Source organism: Typopeltis vanoorti, chromosome 16 (assembly GCF_054136105.1).
Source record: "Typopeltis vanoorti isolate ZY-2024b chromosome 16, IOZ_Tvanoo_1.0, whole genome shotgun sequence".
NCBI lineage: Eukaryota > Metazoa > Arthropoda > Arachnida > Uropygi > Thelyphonidae > Typopeltis > Typopeltis vanoorti.
Window position 1 is genome coordinate 11,888,467 of NC_143564.1, and position 14,364 is coordinate 11,902,830.

The window sequence follows — 14,364 nt, forward strand, 5'->3', positions numbered from 1 at the left end:
TTTCTCCATGTGCAGTACTGGCTGCATAGAACTGGAGCTGGTGCAACCTTTTTTCCTTTGGTCAGAAAGTCCTAGGTTCAAATTTCATGAGGAATGTAAATAACCTTTATGTGAAGACTATTCAACTTAAGAAAAATTAGCCAGTCTCATAAGGAGATGAAGAATTTTTCCCTCCCATAAAGAAACTCATATTTTTCACCCAATTAATACTAGTCTTACTACCATAGTTGCTTTGGGCTAAATGCAATGAACCCATAATAACTGACACTGTATGCGGTAATCTTATCCCATTATCTTTATTAACAGTATCAGAATATTTCAATAGCTTCAAAAATGACCTTTCAGACCACATCAAAGATATGGTCATTTGTGAGGCTATTTTTGGTGCAGCACCAAGTTACACCTTGTGTAGTTTAGTGCTAGACCAGCTGATATTGTGAGGCAAAATCTGATCTTGGAGGATGATGATTCTCCATGTTCTCTCAAATGGTCAGTTTTTTTTGTGTGTTCTTCCAGTTTCATCAATGCACATAGAGATTTCTTCTTCTCCCTTCAACATGTTAGGCCTACATCCTCTAAGTCATACCCATCCAGAGGCAAGACTGGCTAACTTGGCTATGTCCGAGAAAGAAAACCTTAAGTTCCTCATGTCGTCGACGGGAATCTAACCCTGGACATTCTTTCCCAGACATATGGTTGAGAAGCGCATAGCCACTAGGCTAACTGAGCAGACTCACATAGAGATTTAAAGCTCTCAATGAACAGCCATTATCATTTCCTCAAAAGAAAACAATTGCAACATAACAGCTTTATGCATTGTGAGGTAGCATATGCATCTACTGTGCATCACTGGACCATTACTAACTGCTACTGTATACTCTTAGTAATGCTAATTGGATAAAATCTTGAAAAACTGAGTTTTCAAAAGTTATAATAGTTTTTAAAATGATCTCACTTGGTTATTAAGTTATTTTAATTCTGAAAGATTACTATTCTACTATAGTGACTTATGTATCAAATTAAATATATATTTATTGTTGACCACTTGTAATTAACTATTGGAACAATAGTTATAATGACAAGAAGAATAAATTATAAAATTCTGAATTCTAAAGTGAAAAATTCAAATGTTATTGATAATGAGATGGAAGCCACTAAAAGCATCGCTTTTAACATAAGGCGTTCTGGCTAACTGAAGAAAACGAAACAGAAAACAGTACTAAGTTTGCATCCCTTGAAAGTGAAATTTCATTATTTAAAACCAAATTTTAATGATCTAGATTTTTTTCACTATTTGCTAAACACCCGTATGCTAAAATATTACATAACTGTTCCGATGACCTTCTCAGCTCATAATCCGTGATATCATAATCAGATATTACACATTACTTTATTATCAAAAGCATCACTTCGCAATACACACACATTTGTTGATTTTTAATGAACAATTTTTAATCTCATTTCTTCGTAAAGATCTTACCGATCTGAAGTCAATAAACTGTGTAATGAGTGTCCCTTCAGGTCGCTGAAATTCTAACGTAATTGTAACTTCACTTGTATTGGCTGTGATTGATTCCTGGAGGATATCGCCTCCTTGGTTTTTTACATTGATTACAAGTTGGCACTCCATCTCCTCTACGAAAACTATGTACCATATAACTGCGATTACAAGACTTAAGCAAAAACAACACGACTGTAACATGTCGGTTTGATTTTCATTAATTTTTTAAATTCATGTAAAACCAGGCTTTACTTTCAAACACATGATATAATGAAAGCTGACCAAAAAAACCAAAAAGAAAAAAAAAAACTGAAGACCATCTACCAAATGTTACGACCATAACACAGAGATAAAATACTTCATCTTCAACTTCACACCCTCACTACCCAGCCATCTTGACCAAATAAGCTCTCGTTCACAGGACTCTGAATTCATGTTAAACATACAAACCTTAACAAAACAAATCAACGTTTGTTAAATAGTGTATTTAAATATATTGTAACGTTATCAAAATTAAACTATTTAACACTTTAAATTTAGTTTTTAATTTTTATTACTTTTATATTTATTTTTTACTTTTATTTCATTTCGCCGTTACAATTGTGTACGTTGTTTAAGTACCATAAGAAGTAAAACAGAAGCCCTGTATTGTATTGTATTGTAACATATAGGTTGGATTTGATGGCAAAAGTAATCTAGGAAACCAGTGTAATGTATCTATTAACTTGAAGAAATAAATTAGAGACCAGTGTTCATTTTCGAAGTAATTACAAAAGCCAAGGAAATGTTAATCAAGGTCAGTCCTACAATACAAGGTAATAGTAGCGGTGTTACTGGGAGAAAGCAGAAAGAATTTTAAAGGATCTTTAACATACATGTTAGAAACAAGATCCGTCAAACAACAAAAGAAAAATAATGACAAGGCATAATTTTTCTACACCTTATTTTCATCTGGTTCCCGAATTAATCAATTTTAACACAATAAAGTAAAATTTATTTTCGCTGCGGACGCTCGGGGTTTTAACCCCACAATTAAAAACCAACTGAGACCAGTGTGTTATTATGTTTATCAATTGCGTGGGTTTTTCTATCTGGGCTGCCGAATTTTCTGGAGGGAAAAACCCTTCCACTTCCATGAGAAACTGCATAACTCACGTGTGTATGTATTTATATATATATATATATATATATATATATATATATATATATGAAAAAATGCCCTTCTAAAGCTTCTTCGCGACCTATATGTGAAACAGACGGAGAGAAGAGAGAATATTCGTGGTATGCGAAGGCAAGGAGATGCCACCATGGACCTTGACAGAGAAAAATCATGATTATCAAGGAAGCGATGTGTATATTACTAACATTATTATTATAAGTATAGTTATTATTATGCAAAAATACCATTATATCATGAGACCTACTATAAGAAATTCACACAGTTCCTATATTAAATTCATTCATCCTCAGTGCACTTTTAGCTGTTACATTCCATTCGCTGAACAATCAATATGAGATATCATCTTCACTCATATGTTAATTGCATTCTTATGTTATTTCCAGACGGTCTACTTCCGCATTATCTCTAATCTAAAACGTTATCACCAACTTATGCTTCCTTCATGTCCCCATTGTCCTAATTAACAAATTATGCAGGATCGCATTTCTGTAGTGTATATCTTGGTTACTAACTTTTCCAAAAGCAACATTATCACTGTCATATGCCTCAGCTGCTTTTGGCTTTTTTCTATATCCACTCTGAAATCGAAGAAACTAAATCATTGTACAACAATCCTGATATAGTTGGATCAAGAAAGAACCACATCATGTGCTATATGTACAAGTGTGAATTAGAAATCTCACGTGTTTTTAGTGAGGTTAATTATTGTGTATGAATAAAAAAGTGAACAATTTAATTCAGAAATTAAAAAGTCCTTTTTACTTTGATTTCTTATGTTAGCAATAGTTATTGTTAATATAGAATTGCTTATGTTAGCAATAGTTATTGCTAATGCGATATGGAGTTGCTGCACATTACCTTTCTCAGGTAATGTACAGCAACTCCATATCGCACACGTGAAGGCGATGGGGCATTTGTTCTTCCGTCAGAAGGATCTGGATTCGATCTAGGATGCCAGAACCTTAATACAGTAAGCCTTCGATTTAACGGACCTCGATCTAACGGACTTCAGATTTAACGGAGAAAATTTCCACATTTGGACAAAATTTTCACATGTGTCCGTATGACATATGTGAAAATTAACACCCTGTTAATTTTAAAATGCTTTTAAACAAGATTTGCTTATAATTAAATTTGCAAGTTATTTTTTTATTAATTTCCTGTTATTTTTTAACAAATTTCAGCGAATAGGTCATTATATGTTGGAAAAAAACTGTAGTAATATGGCCGACATAAATGAGTCACCGCTCATAAAACATGTTCAGCAAATGATTAGGACGTCATCACACCTATCGCACTGTAATTGGTTCTTTTGTCGCGTGGCGTGGCTTTCTGCGGCAGTTTTAGTACACACATTTTCGTAATTTTCGGGAGTTAATTATATAAAAAAAAAAAAAACAGCAGAAATCAATAGTTCAAGCGCCTCAACATCGAACATTAACTTTACATTAACTTATCTAAAAGTGTGAAAATTGTGTGTAAAACAATTCTTTTTTGTTATTACAGTGCTAATATCGACAAAATTGCGGTATAATGTTATAGATATTTTATTTTACAAAATTCGCGATTTAAGGGAACTTTCGATTTAACTGACACCCCTTAGCCTCTATTACTCTGTTAAATGAAGGGTTTACTCTATGTGCTTTCCAACTGAAGGTGATCTAGTCGGTTCTCATACAGATAAACCTGCGTGATGAAACAGGATGTAAACAGATATAATACATGATGCGCAGTCGTACCGGCTCAAGGGTATGTGGCACCCATAGGCCAGTTTTATCAAAGCATTGTAAGCAAGACAGACATCATAAAATTCTTTATTTTTAAAAGCAGTTTATAGTTATTGCCAAAAATGTGCGTATAGAGCACTTTGGGGGATATTTGCTCTTACCACTAACGCTTCGACTCTCTGGTCCTCTTTAACATTATTATTTTTTTACGATATTGGAGGCCCCAATGCCATTGCACACCTAGATCCAGTGCTGTGTGCAGTTTAGTCATGTATGGAGTGAATTGGATGGACGAAAGGACCTATGTCTTTTCGTCCATCAAAATTATTACTTTTAATTATTAATTTTAATGGCTTTGAAGTTAGATGTTTGAAGAAAGCATTGTTTACTGAGGGTATGGAAATGCAAAACATTTATACAGGAAAAGAAGAGAAATTAGGGAAAATGCAGTCCAGCATGTGTCTGGCCATCCCTGTGATAAATGAGAATGTGTACATAAATGATTATTCAATGCTGAATGATTTTACAGTTTTCAGTTTCGAAAGAGTTGGTAATGACATTATACAAGGGTAACTGGAGGTACAAGGGAATGTTGAGATGCATGCACATGAATACAAGAATTACCAAAAATAAGGGAGGGGAGTTTCTGGCATTGGTCAGTTAAATTTGGCAAAATTTTATAGGCATCAGTGAGAATTGGTTGACAAAAAATGATATAGTTGCAGGGATAGAATGTAAAGGGAGAATTGTATTCTCAGGGAGAATCGAGGGAATATGTCTAGAGGTGGGATACTGCTGATGATAGTGGAAGAATTACAACGGAAAATTAAAATTAAAATTTAAAAAAATATTTTGGTTTGGAGGAAATGGTTCATTAGAGGTTGTGGTGAGAGAGAGAGAGAGAGAGAGAGAGAGAGAAAATTGGACAAAATCAGTTGCTAGGTACTACTATAGACTTGGGGATACATAGGAAGATATAGATACCATGTATCGGTAGATCAGCGCAATGCGTTCAGGCCAAAGAATCATGATGAAAGATTTTAATCATGAGGACATAAATTGGCAGAGGAAAGGGGGAGGGTATGGCAAGATGGAAGTGCCATTCATACATACATAAGCCAAGGAAAATTACATGAAACAAACTGCTATAGAGTGAAACGAAGGGACTGAGAATGTTAGATTTGATAATAACATCAGAAGTTATATCCATAACCAAGGTAGACACTCTGCCTCCAACTGGGGAGAGTGACCATGCAACTTGTTCTAGGAAGTTAGCAAACATGTGGAATTCGCTGTCAAGAAAGAGATTATGTTGATTTATAAAGTGGGTAATCATAACAGACAGAAATCATCTTGGAGCAGTGCAATAGCTAAAGTAGCTACAAGGATCGAAGCTAAGTACTGCATAGGAAGTGGTTAGTGGTTGTTTGTGAGCAGTATCAGACTGCATACCCAAGGTCAGGAGAAGAACACAAGTGGGAATTATGTGGATAAGTAGAGATATAAAGCAAGAGCTGCAAAGAAAAAGAATACACTGTGGAGGGAATATAAACGAAGAGATGATTAGCAGTAAAGTGCAAGCAAGAAGGGTCGATAGTTTGGAAAGAAAGGCCATCAGATTATGAGAAATCACATAGAAAGAAATCAGATTATGAGAGAAAATTAACTAAGCAAGCAAAAATAAACCCAAAAGAGTTTTTTCGTTATATGACATATAAGAAACTATGGTAGGATGAATTTAAAAAATTATCATGGTAGGAAGGTGAACTAGTAAAAAGTAGTTGTTACTAAGTGATCACTTTGCAAAGGTGTGCCATCCAGGTGGAGGTTTTGCACTTGTTGATATGACAAAGATGGAAATCTAAATTAAGGCTGATGAACAGGAGGTGTTCAGCATATTAAAAAATGTGAATGTAGACACAGTAATGGGACTGGATGGTATGGTTCCCCTTGTTCTGTTAGAATGTACAATTGAAATGGCATTACCTATGATGAAGTTTTTCAATCTAAGTCTCAGCCCGGGCAAAGTTCTAAAGTTGTAGAAGAGAAAGAGAGAGAGAGATTGTTCCATTTCATAAAGGTAGCTCGAAGTTAGAGGCAGCAAATTAGACCAATTAATATATTAGGAGTGGCTGTTCAAGTATTGGAAAACTTGGTCAAAAATAAAATACAATAATGAGTGGAGAGGGATGCAATACTCTGTAGTGAGCAGCATGGCCTTGTAAAGTGTAGGTACTGTCTTAGTAACTTATTCACATTTTATAATAAAGTAACAGCAGAATTGGATAAAGATAATGTCTAAACCATGAGACTTCCCGACTGTACCAAGACCTTTGACAGAATACCAGATGGAAAACTATTAAAAAAAACTGGAGCGAATGGGAATGGATATGAGTCTAGTAGAATTGACGGGGGTGGCTAACGGACAGACACCAGAAAAAAAGCATATGGTGGAGTGGACTGTAGAAGTGAAGAATGATTGTGAATAATGGAGTAGTTCAGAGTTCTGTAGTAGAGTCCCCACTCTTTAATTTGTATATCAATGATATAGGGAAAGATTTAAGAGGGGAAATTCAGTCTGCTGTGATGCAAAGCTAGGCAGAGTAACAATAGATAAAGGAGATGTAGATATCCTGCAGGATGCTTTAAATAAATTGTCATTGTGACCAAAGGATAATAATTGTCAATTTAATGTTGCAAAATATAATGTTATATGCTTCAGGTTGAAAAGGTTGCATACGGAGAATCATATTGGTGGTACTGGATTGCAGGAAAATGATCAGGCTACCGACTTACGGATAATGGTGGACACAGAACTGAAGTTCAGAAGGCATATTACAAAAGTTGGTAAAATAGCCCAAAGGATTACTTGAATGTTGAAAAATACGATAACAAGTAAAGACAGAGAAGTTATCATCCGGCAGCATTTTGACGACTGTGCGCAGATTTGGTTATCTGGATTTCTCAAGGACCAGGGTGTAGTAGAGAAGGGTCAGAGACAAGTAAGCTGGGGAGGTAACATGTCTGTGGAATGCCCCCTATAAGGATAGCTTAAAGGTTTGTGGGACAGAATGTAAACTTTTAAGATGAAAGCAGTCTGAGAATTAGGTGCCATCTGTGAAAATTGAGTAAGAGCACGCTCAGTAGTTTGGGTATTCAGAAAAGGTATTTTAGATGGAAAGTGGTGAATGAGTTTAATGGATTGCCAGAATTTGTTGTGAGTTCTCTGGCAGTGAATGGGTTTTCAGAAGAGGATTGATAGGTTTTGTGTATAATAGTTAGTTTGTGTTTCCCGCTATGAGTCTCTGGACTCCATGGAGATTCCGTATAATAATAATAGAATAGCCTCCACATTCTCTGATGCATAGACCAGAATTCCAAGCTATCAAACCAATCCACTTTCTGAAATGATACGATGTCTTAGTAATACATTTGTCTATGCTGAATAACTGATTTCTTCATATGTGAAGTATTATGGCAAGTCAGTTGAGTTTTCATTTCCCAGCGTAAAATAAACTTAGAGAGTACAGCTGTGTGTTATTCTTAGATATAGCAAATTAACACAAAACAAGAAAAGAGTTAATAAAAATTTTACTAGTTAAATATAGGCAAGTCCCCAGGTTACGAACGATATATGTTCCTGAGAACGTCTTTAAGTCGGATTTATAGGTAACTCGGATCCCTGATGAACAGGGAATTAACGGTAATAATATTAATAATAACAATACTATAATGGCTCATATGTGTTAATAATAATACATTGTAATACTGTAATAATAATAATAATAATAATAATAAATTTATCAAAAAATCGGCCTAACGCCTTTTTATTCCCGTATATAGGGAGTAGGAGAGACCGTTTTAGCCCTATCTAACTTATGGAGACTGAATGGGCAGTTCAATCTCCACTGGTACCCAATCAGAGATAATTGGCCCAAGGCTATCACTAATTAAGCGGCACACAGTGAAAGGAGACGGCTCAACAAGTGCCGCCATCTCGTGGTCCCTAACACTAACACTCGTATTTAATGTCTGAAATAATGTGGGTTCTACAGTCGATTTACTTGAGTTTACGGGACGAAAAACCCGAGTTTCCGGGAGAAAAAACCCGCTTGCCCGTGCCAGAGATCGACTAACTCGGGAACCAGTCGAAAAAAGGCTTAGAAAAATTTCTTCTAGTTGCCGAATAGATTTGAAACCAAGTCTTCCTTCTTGCAGTCAAGCTCCGTGATGTGCAAAAGCCACATCAACTCAGCTACACAGGCTCCAGAGTGCTTGACCTAGTAATTGCATCTGAGAAATTGACTGTTATGAATATGACCATATTGCCACCAATTGCTGAGAGTAATCATAAGGTCTTGACCTGAGAAGTGGCTAAATGTAATGGCAGAGAAGTGGCATCATACTTACCTGGCGAGTAAGTATGATGAGCTTAGGGTATTGCTTGGATCAGTACCATGGAATGATAAACTGCAAGGGCTGGATTTTGATAGTGCATGGGAAGTGGATAAGGAACGTTTGAGGGAGGTAATGACTGACTGCATACCTAGAGTCCAGAGAGTAAATCAAGCAGGAGTTAAATAGGTGAATAACACCATTAAGCTTGAGCTGCAAAAAAAAAAAAAAACAATTGTGGATGAAATTAAAGGGGAAAGGTGACTTGCAGGCACACGAACAGTACAAAGCACAGGCCAGAAGGGTAAATAGTGTGGTAAGAAGAGCTAAAGCAGATTATGAAAGTAAATTACAATGCATGCTAAAGTGAATCCCAAACAGTTCTTTCGATATGCTGCAAGTAAAGGAAGAAATATTACAGTAAAATGATTCTAAGGAATGCCGATGGCAGGGAGGTAACTGATCAGATGAAATAGTAGAATTATGGCAAGAATTACTAGGATTAGAATTACTAAGCGAACACTTTGCAAGAATATATAACCCAAGCCGTGATATTACAGGAATGAGAGAACGAATGGCTGATACAGGAATTGAAGTGAATAAAATGGAGATGAATGGTATATTACAGAACCTTTATGTAAATACATCTGTGGGATTGGACGGTATACCAGATCGAGTCTTACGTGAAGCGGCAAAGGAATTGACAGTTCCCTTGACCATATTGTTTAATTTAAGTCTCAGCTCTGGGTTAGTCCCGAGGGAGTGGAAAGAGGGAAAAATAATTCCATTGCATAAAGGAGGTTCCAAAACTGCTGTTGCAAATTACCGGCCGATCAGCATATATAGAGGACAGCATGGTTTTGTGAAGGGTAGATAATCCTTCAGTAACTTGCTCTCGTTTTATAATACAGTGTCGGCAGAACTGGATAAGGGTAAATGGATTCAGTGATACTACTGGACTTTGCTAAGGCCTTTGACAGGATACCACATGGAATTCTAATCAGTTAACTGCAGCACATAGGGTTGGTCAGATGGAATAGAAGGGTGGTTGATGGAGAGATATCAGAGAGTAGTTTATTCAGGAGTGGAATCCAAAAGAAGTCCTGTTACTAGTAGTGTGCTATAGGGTTCTATTCTTGGACCACTGCTATTTAATTTGTTCATTAATGATATGGGAAAGGATCTGAGAGGAACTGATCATTTATTTGCTGATGTTGCAAAGTTGGGTAGAGCAATAATAAATGCACATGATGTCAAAATTTTCCAGGATGATTTGGATAGATTGGCAGTCTGCGCTAATGAGAATGGATGTCAGTTTAATGTAGCAAAGTGTAAGGTTATGAATTTTAGGGTGAAAAAATTAGCAGCAGTATATCACATTGGTGGAACTGTACTCGAGAAGGTTGACGAAGACAGAGATTTTGGTGTGCTGGTGGATAGGGAGTTGAAGTTTAGGGGGCACATAGCAAAAATTGGCTAAATTAGCTCATCAGATCACTTGTTACTGAAGAATACTTTGACAAGCAGAGATAAGCAAGTTATTGTTCCTCTTTATCGAGCCTTGATAACACCCCATCTTGACTACTGTGCCCAGATCTGGGTCCCTGGGTTTCTTCTTGATGGGGAGGAGGTAGAGAGGATCTAGAGGTGAGTGACCAAGATGATAAGTGGTCTATGGAATGAATCTTACGAGAACAGGTTGAAGATCTGTGGGCTACAGAAATTGGCTGATAGGCGAAAAAGGGAGTGATATGGTTGGGACATTCAAATTACTGAAGGGTTTTTACAAGATTAATCGGAGGAATTTTTTCAGAATAGGTCTGGTTATGGGAGAACTAGGGGCCATCCATGGAAACTGAGCAAGAGTGTAGTTAGCAAGGGTGTTAGAACTAGATTTTGTACTTGGAAAGTGGTGAATGAGTGGAATAAGCTGCCAGAGTTTATTGTGGGTGCCATGACTGTAAATGAGTTCAAAGCAAAGTATGATAGATACTGTGCAAATATCAAATAGTTTTACTTGATATAATGTTTAGGGCCTCCCTCGATGAGTCTGAGGACTCCTTGGAGTTGTCCTTAATAATAATAATAATAAGACGATGGTTGACTGACAGACATTATAAAGTGGTATGCAGAGGATGTCTGTCTGCAAGATTTAAAGTATCCACTGGTGTAATGAGATTAATACATTTATTTCGACTGGAGTGTAACTTTCTCAATTCCGTGACTCAAATTATAGAGTCTAATCAAGAATGTATAGATTAAATCACAATGTTTGCCATCGTGATTCAATATGCATTAATTACATTGGAAAACATCTGACATATTTATTTGCTAATGAAGGAAAGATAGGCAAAGTAACCAGGAATGCAGTTAATATAGAAAATGATTTGAATAGGCTGGAATTGTGTGCATGTGAAAATGACTATCAGCTGAGAATCAATATGGGAAGAAAGTGGTGACAGCTATATATTCTTTTCTCGTAGAATGGTGCGTGATTGGAATGTGGTGTGCCTTCTTCCTAATGATTTTAGGCCAGCTGAACTGTTCCGTTCTCATGCCATCTCTTTCTTGGTCTTTCGATTATACTGACTGACTGACTGATTTTCCCTTTCAGCCGTTTCCAACCGTGACCTTGGCATTACCCACAAAGTATTCCTGGTGATATTTTTTACAGGGTAGTTCATCATTGCTTACCCCCCCCCCTCCCAATTTTATCTGGGCTCGGAACCGGCCTATGGCTGAACATATTCATAGCTGTAATCCATGTGTGTTTACGGGGTCGGCTTGCCTGTTATATTCCAATTCCGATTATAAGGTGTATGCATATTATGCAGGGCTGGAGCAAAATAAGCACGTGCTTAGGGCAACATGGAAAGGGGGGGAAGGCACAGACTTTCTGCTTTAGTTAGATGACGAATTTAATTTAAATTAACTTTTAATTAGTTTTTCATTGTTTTTATCTTTTCTTACTGTTACCTACTTTGTTTCAATAAATAATGAAGTGTAGAAGGCCTAATAAAACTCTAACCATGTGCATGACGGTTCGTTTACGCCGTATTATAGCTCACGACGCTTTTTGACACTATCATTGCGTCAAATGAGGTAATTTTTTATAATTAACGTAACCATTTTATTTTTTTATTTTCCTGTCTGTTTTAGGTCTTGTTTTAATAAGTTGTGTCTTGTAAAAGACTCCAGAAGCAAATATAAAACAAATCACGTGGTTGTCTCAGAAACGCGCATCCGGTAAAAGGCCTATCTGTCGCAGAAGTGCGACTCCGGTAAAATAAGAGTTAATTAAAACACGAAAGCACAAGATTCAGCTGTAAGCCGAAAATTAAATTGTTCGTATGATTTTGCCTGTGATATGTGTAACTGTGTTGATTGCCACCTAATATTCAACAAAATAATCTTTTCATTTCTGTATTTAAGAGATCCCAAGATGAAACGTGTTCAGTTAAGTGGGGCACAAAAGCGAAAACTGGAATTAGATTCCAAGACTGCAAAGCTAACTGATTTCTTCACACACATTCCACAACATTATATACCAATTCTTGATCAAAGCCAATCTCTGTCATCAGAAGTGGACACAAATACCACATTGATCACTTCAAAATCAAAATATGATGAGGTTGGAATCATCAAGGTGTCACAAGCAGGTTCATCTAGCACATGTCTCGCTACTGACCTCACTTTGTAAATTCTCTTCATATCTCTACTGCAAATGTTGATGCAAGTTGCTTTACAAAACATTCTGAGGTTGAAATAATTGCTGAAAATGAAAGTTTAGTGGGACATGGTGATGGTGGTGAAATGATTCAGTCTGCAAAAGATGAAGTAAATATAGCAAAAGATTCAGGGTTGTGTCTTGATTTCTCTGCTGATGACGTGGCTTATTGGACTGCTTGTGAACCCAGTGACTGTCAACACCACAATGGGCCATTTGACAAGTCTTACCGACATTTCAGTAGTGGCAAACCAGTAAGATACTGTTCGCAGAAACTTTTTGTTGGGACAAAAAGCCAATGGTGAGGAATACAAGAGAGAGTGGTTATTGCATTCACCATCAACGGGATCAGTTTATTGTTTTGTTTGTAAACTGTTTGCTCCTAAAAATTTCTCACATTTTGTTACAAGAGAAGGGTTCAGTGACTGACGAAATACCATTGCAATTGATCAACATGAAAAAAGCACTACTCACCGAGACTGTATGCTAACATGCTTAACTCGCAGACAAGGTGTAGAGTTGGGACCACGGTTGGAAAAACAAATTCAGGAAGAGTGAGATTATTGGCAGAGCCGGTGCTAGGGTCTTTGCGGCGGCATGGAATTTCTATCTAAGCGCCCCTGTAACGATCCGGGAGTGTGTGGGTCTTTTACGATAATAAAAATTTAAATTATTTGAAATTTCTTAAATAAATATTGACAAAACAGCCACACGTTGGTTCGCTAAATGTAACGAACCGGGGGTGTTGACTAGGCAGGATAATTGTTAAAAACCCGAATATTCAAAAAATTCTCAAAGTGAAAGCAAATTTTGATAAAGCCACTTCACTTTAATCGTTTAATATAACGATACAGGGATTATAGCCTTCTCACCGACCCGAATCGCTAACAAAATTAAAATGAATTTTAATTAAAGTTAAAATTTAGTAACTTTTTACAAGTTACTAAATTCTTATTAACTTGTAAAAAAATTTTAATAATTTTTATAAGTGGAACTATCTTTTAGGAAAATAAAAGAAACTCAAGATAGACGAGAAAATAAGAAAATAATTCAGAAATAATTAGAACATTTAATATAAGTATTCAAAAAATAACATCTTTACAGAATAACAGAAAATAAATTAAATTACATAAATATACCTGAAATGTTTTTAATTAAAATTTTAAGGTTTTTGATTTCATATTCACAAAATTAGAAATAATGGTCTTAACGTCTAATTCCGCACATATATCATTTTCAATAGCTATTAGCGCCAAACTAACAAGCCATTTTTCTTGTTCTTAAGTAGGTTTTAATCAATTTTCAACTTGGAAAAGGAACGTTCACCGCTCGCTACACTAACAGTTAAGGTTAATAGTATTCTTAAAGCAATTGAAAAGCTAGGGAAAGATAAGTTATTGGGCACAATAAAATTAAGAATATCGAAAAGACTTTTGAATATTTAAATTATCTTTCCGAAAAATATATCGGAAAGCACAAAAGTCGTCATATAGTTCTATTGCATTAACGTCTTTATTGTCGCAGACCATCAAGAGAATCTCTAAATCGTCACAATTTTTTCGTAAATCTTCGTTATTAATTTGTAGTAATCTATACAAGAAATTGAAATTATCATAATATGTTTTTAGTTGTTCAAAACGTTCTATTAACGAACACATTGCAACGTCTAGAAGTGTATAAAACACATTCACTCTAAATTTATCTTCTGGCGATTGTGGCGTTTCGTCATGATGCTCGTAGTCCAATTGTCATGTTTTCTTTCGTCGTCGAACTTCCTTACCAGTTTTAAATTCTTCTTCTCCATCCACTTCTTCACTCAGTTATTTTGCTGTTT

The 14,364-nt window shown here is 36.0% G+C and overlaps 1 protein-coding gene across 1 annotated transcript in view; it reads right to left on the reverse strand.

The window, feature by feature from the left end:
* The window catches only part of oaf (BRICHOS-like domain-containing protein out at first), a 65,735-nt gene extending 63,872 nt beyond the window's left edge, over positions 1-1,863 (reverse strand). The window contains exon 1 of the mRNA XM_090406457.1: positions 1,481-1,863. Coding sequence (XP_090262583.1) covers positions 1,481-1,702 — 222 coding nt within the window. The 5' untranslated portion in view covers positions 1,703-1,863. The remainder of the gene's footprint in view (positions 1-1,480) is intronic.
* Between the last annotated feature and the right edge of the window lie 12,501 nt (positions 1,864-14,364).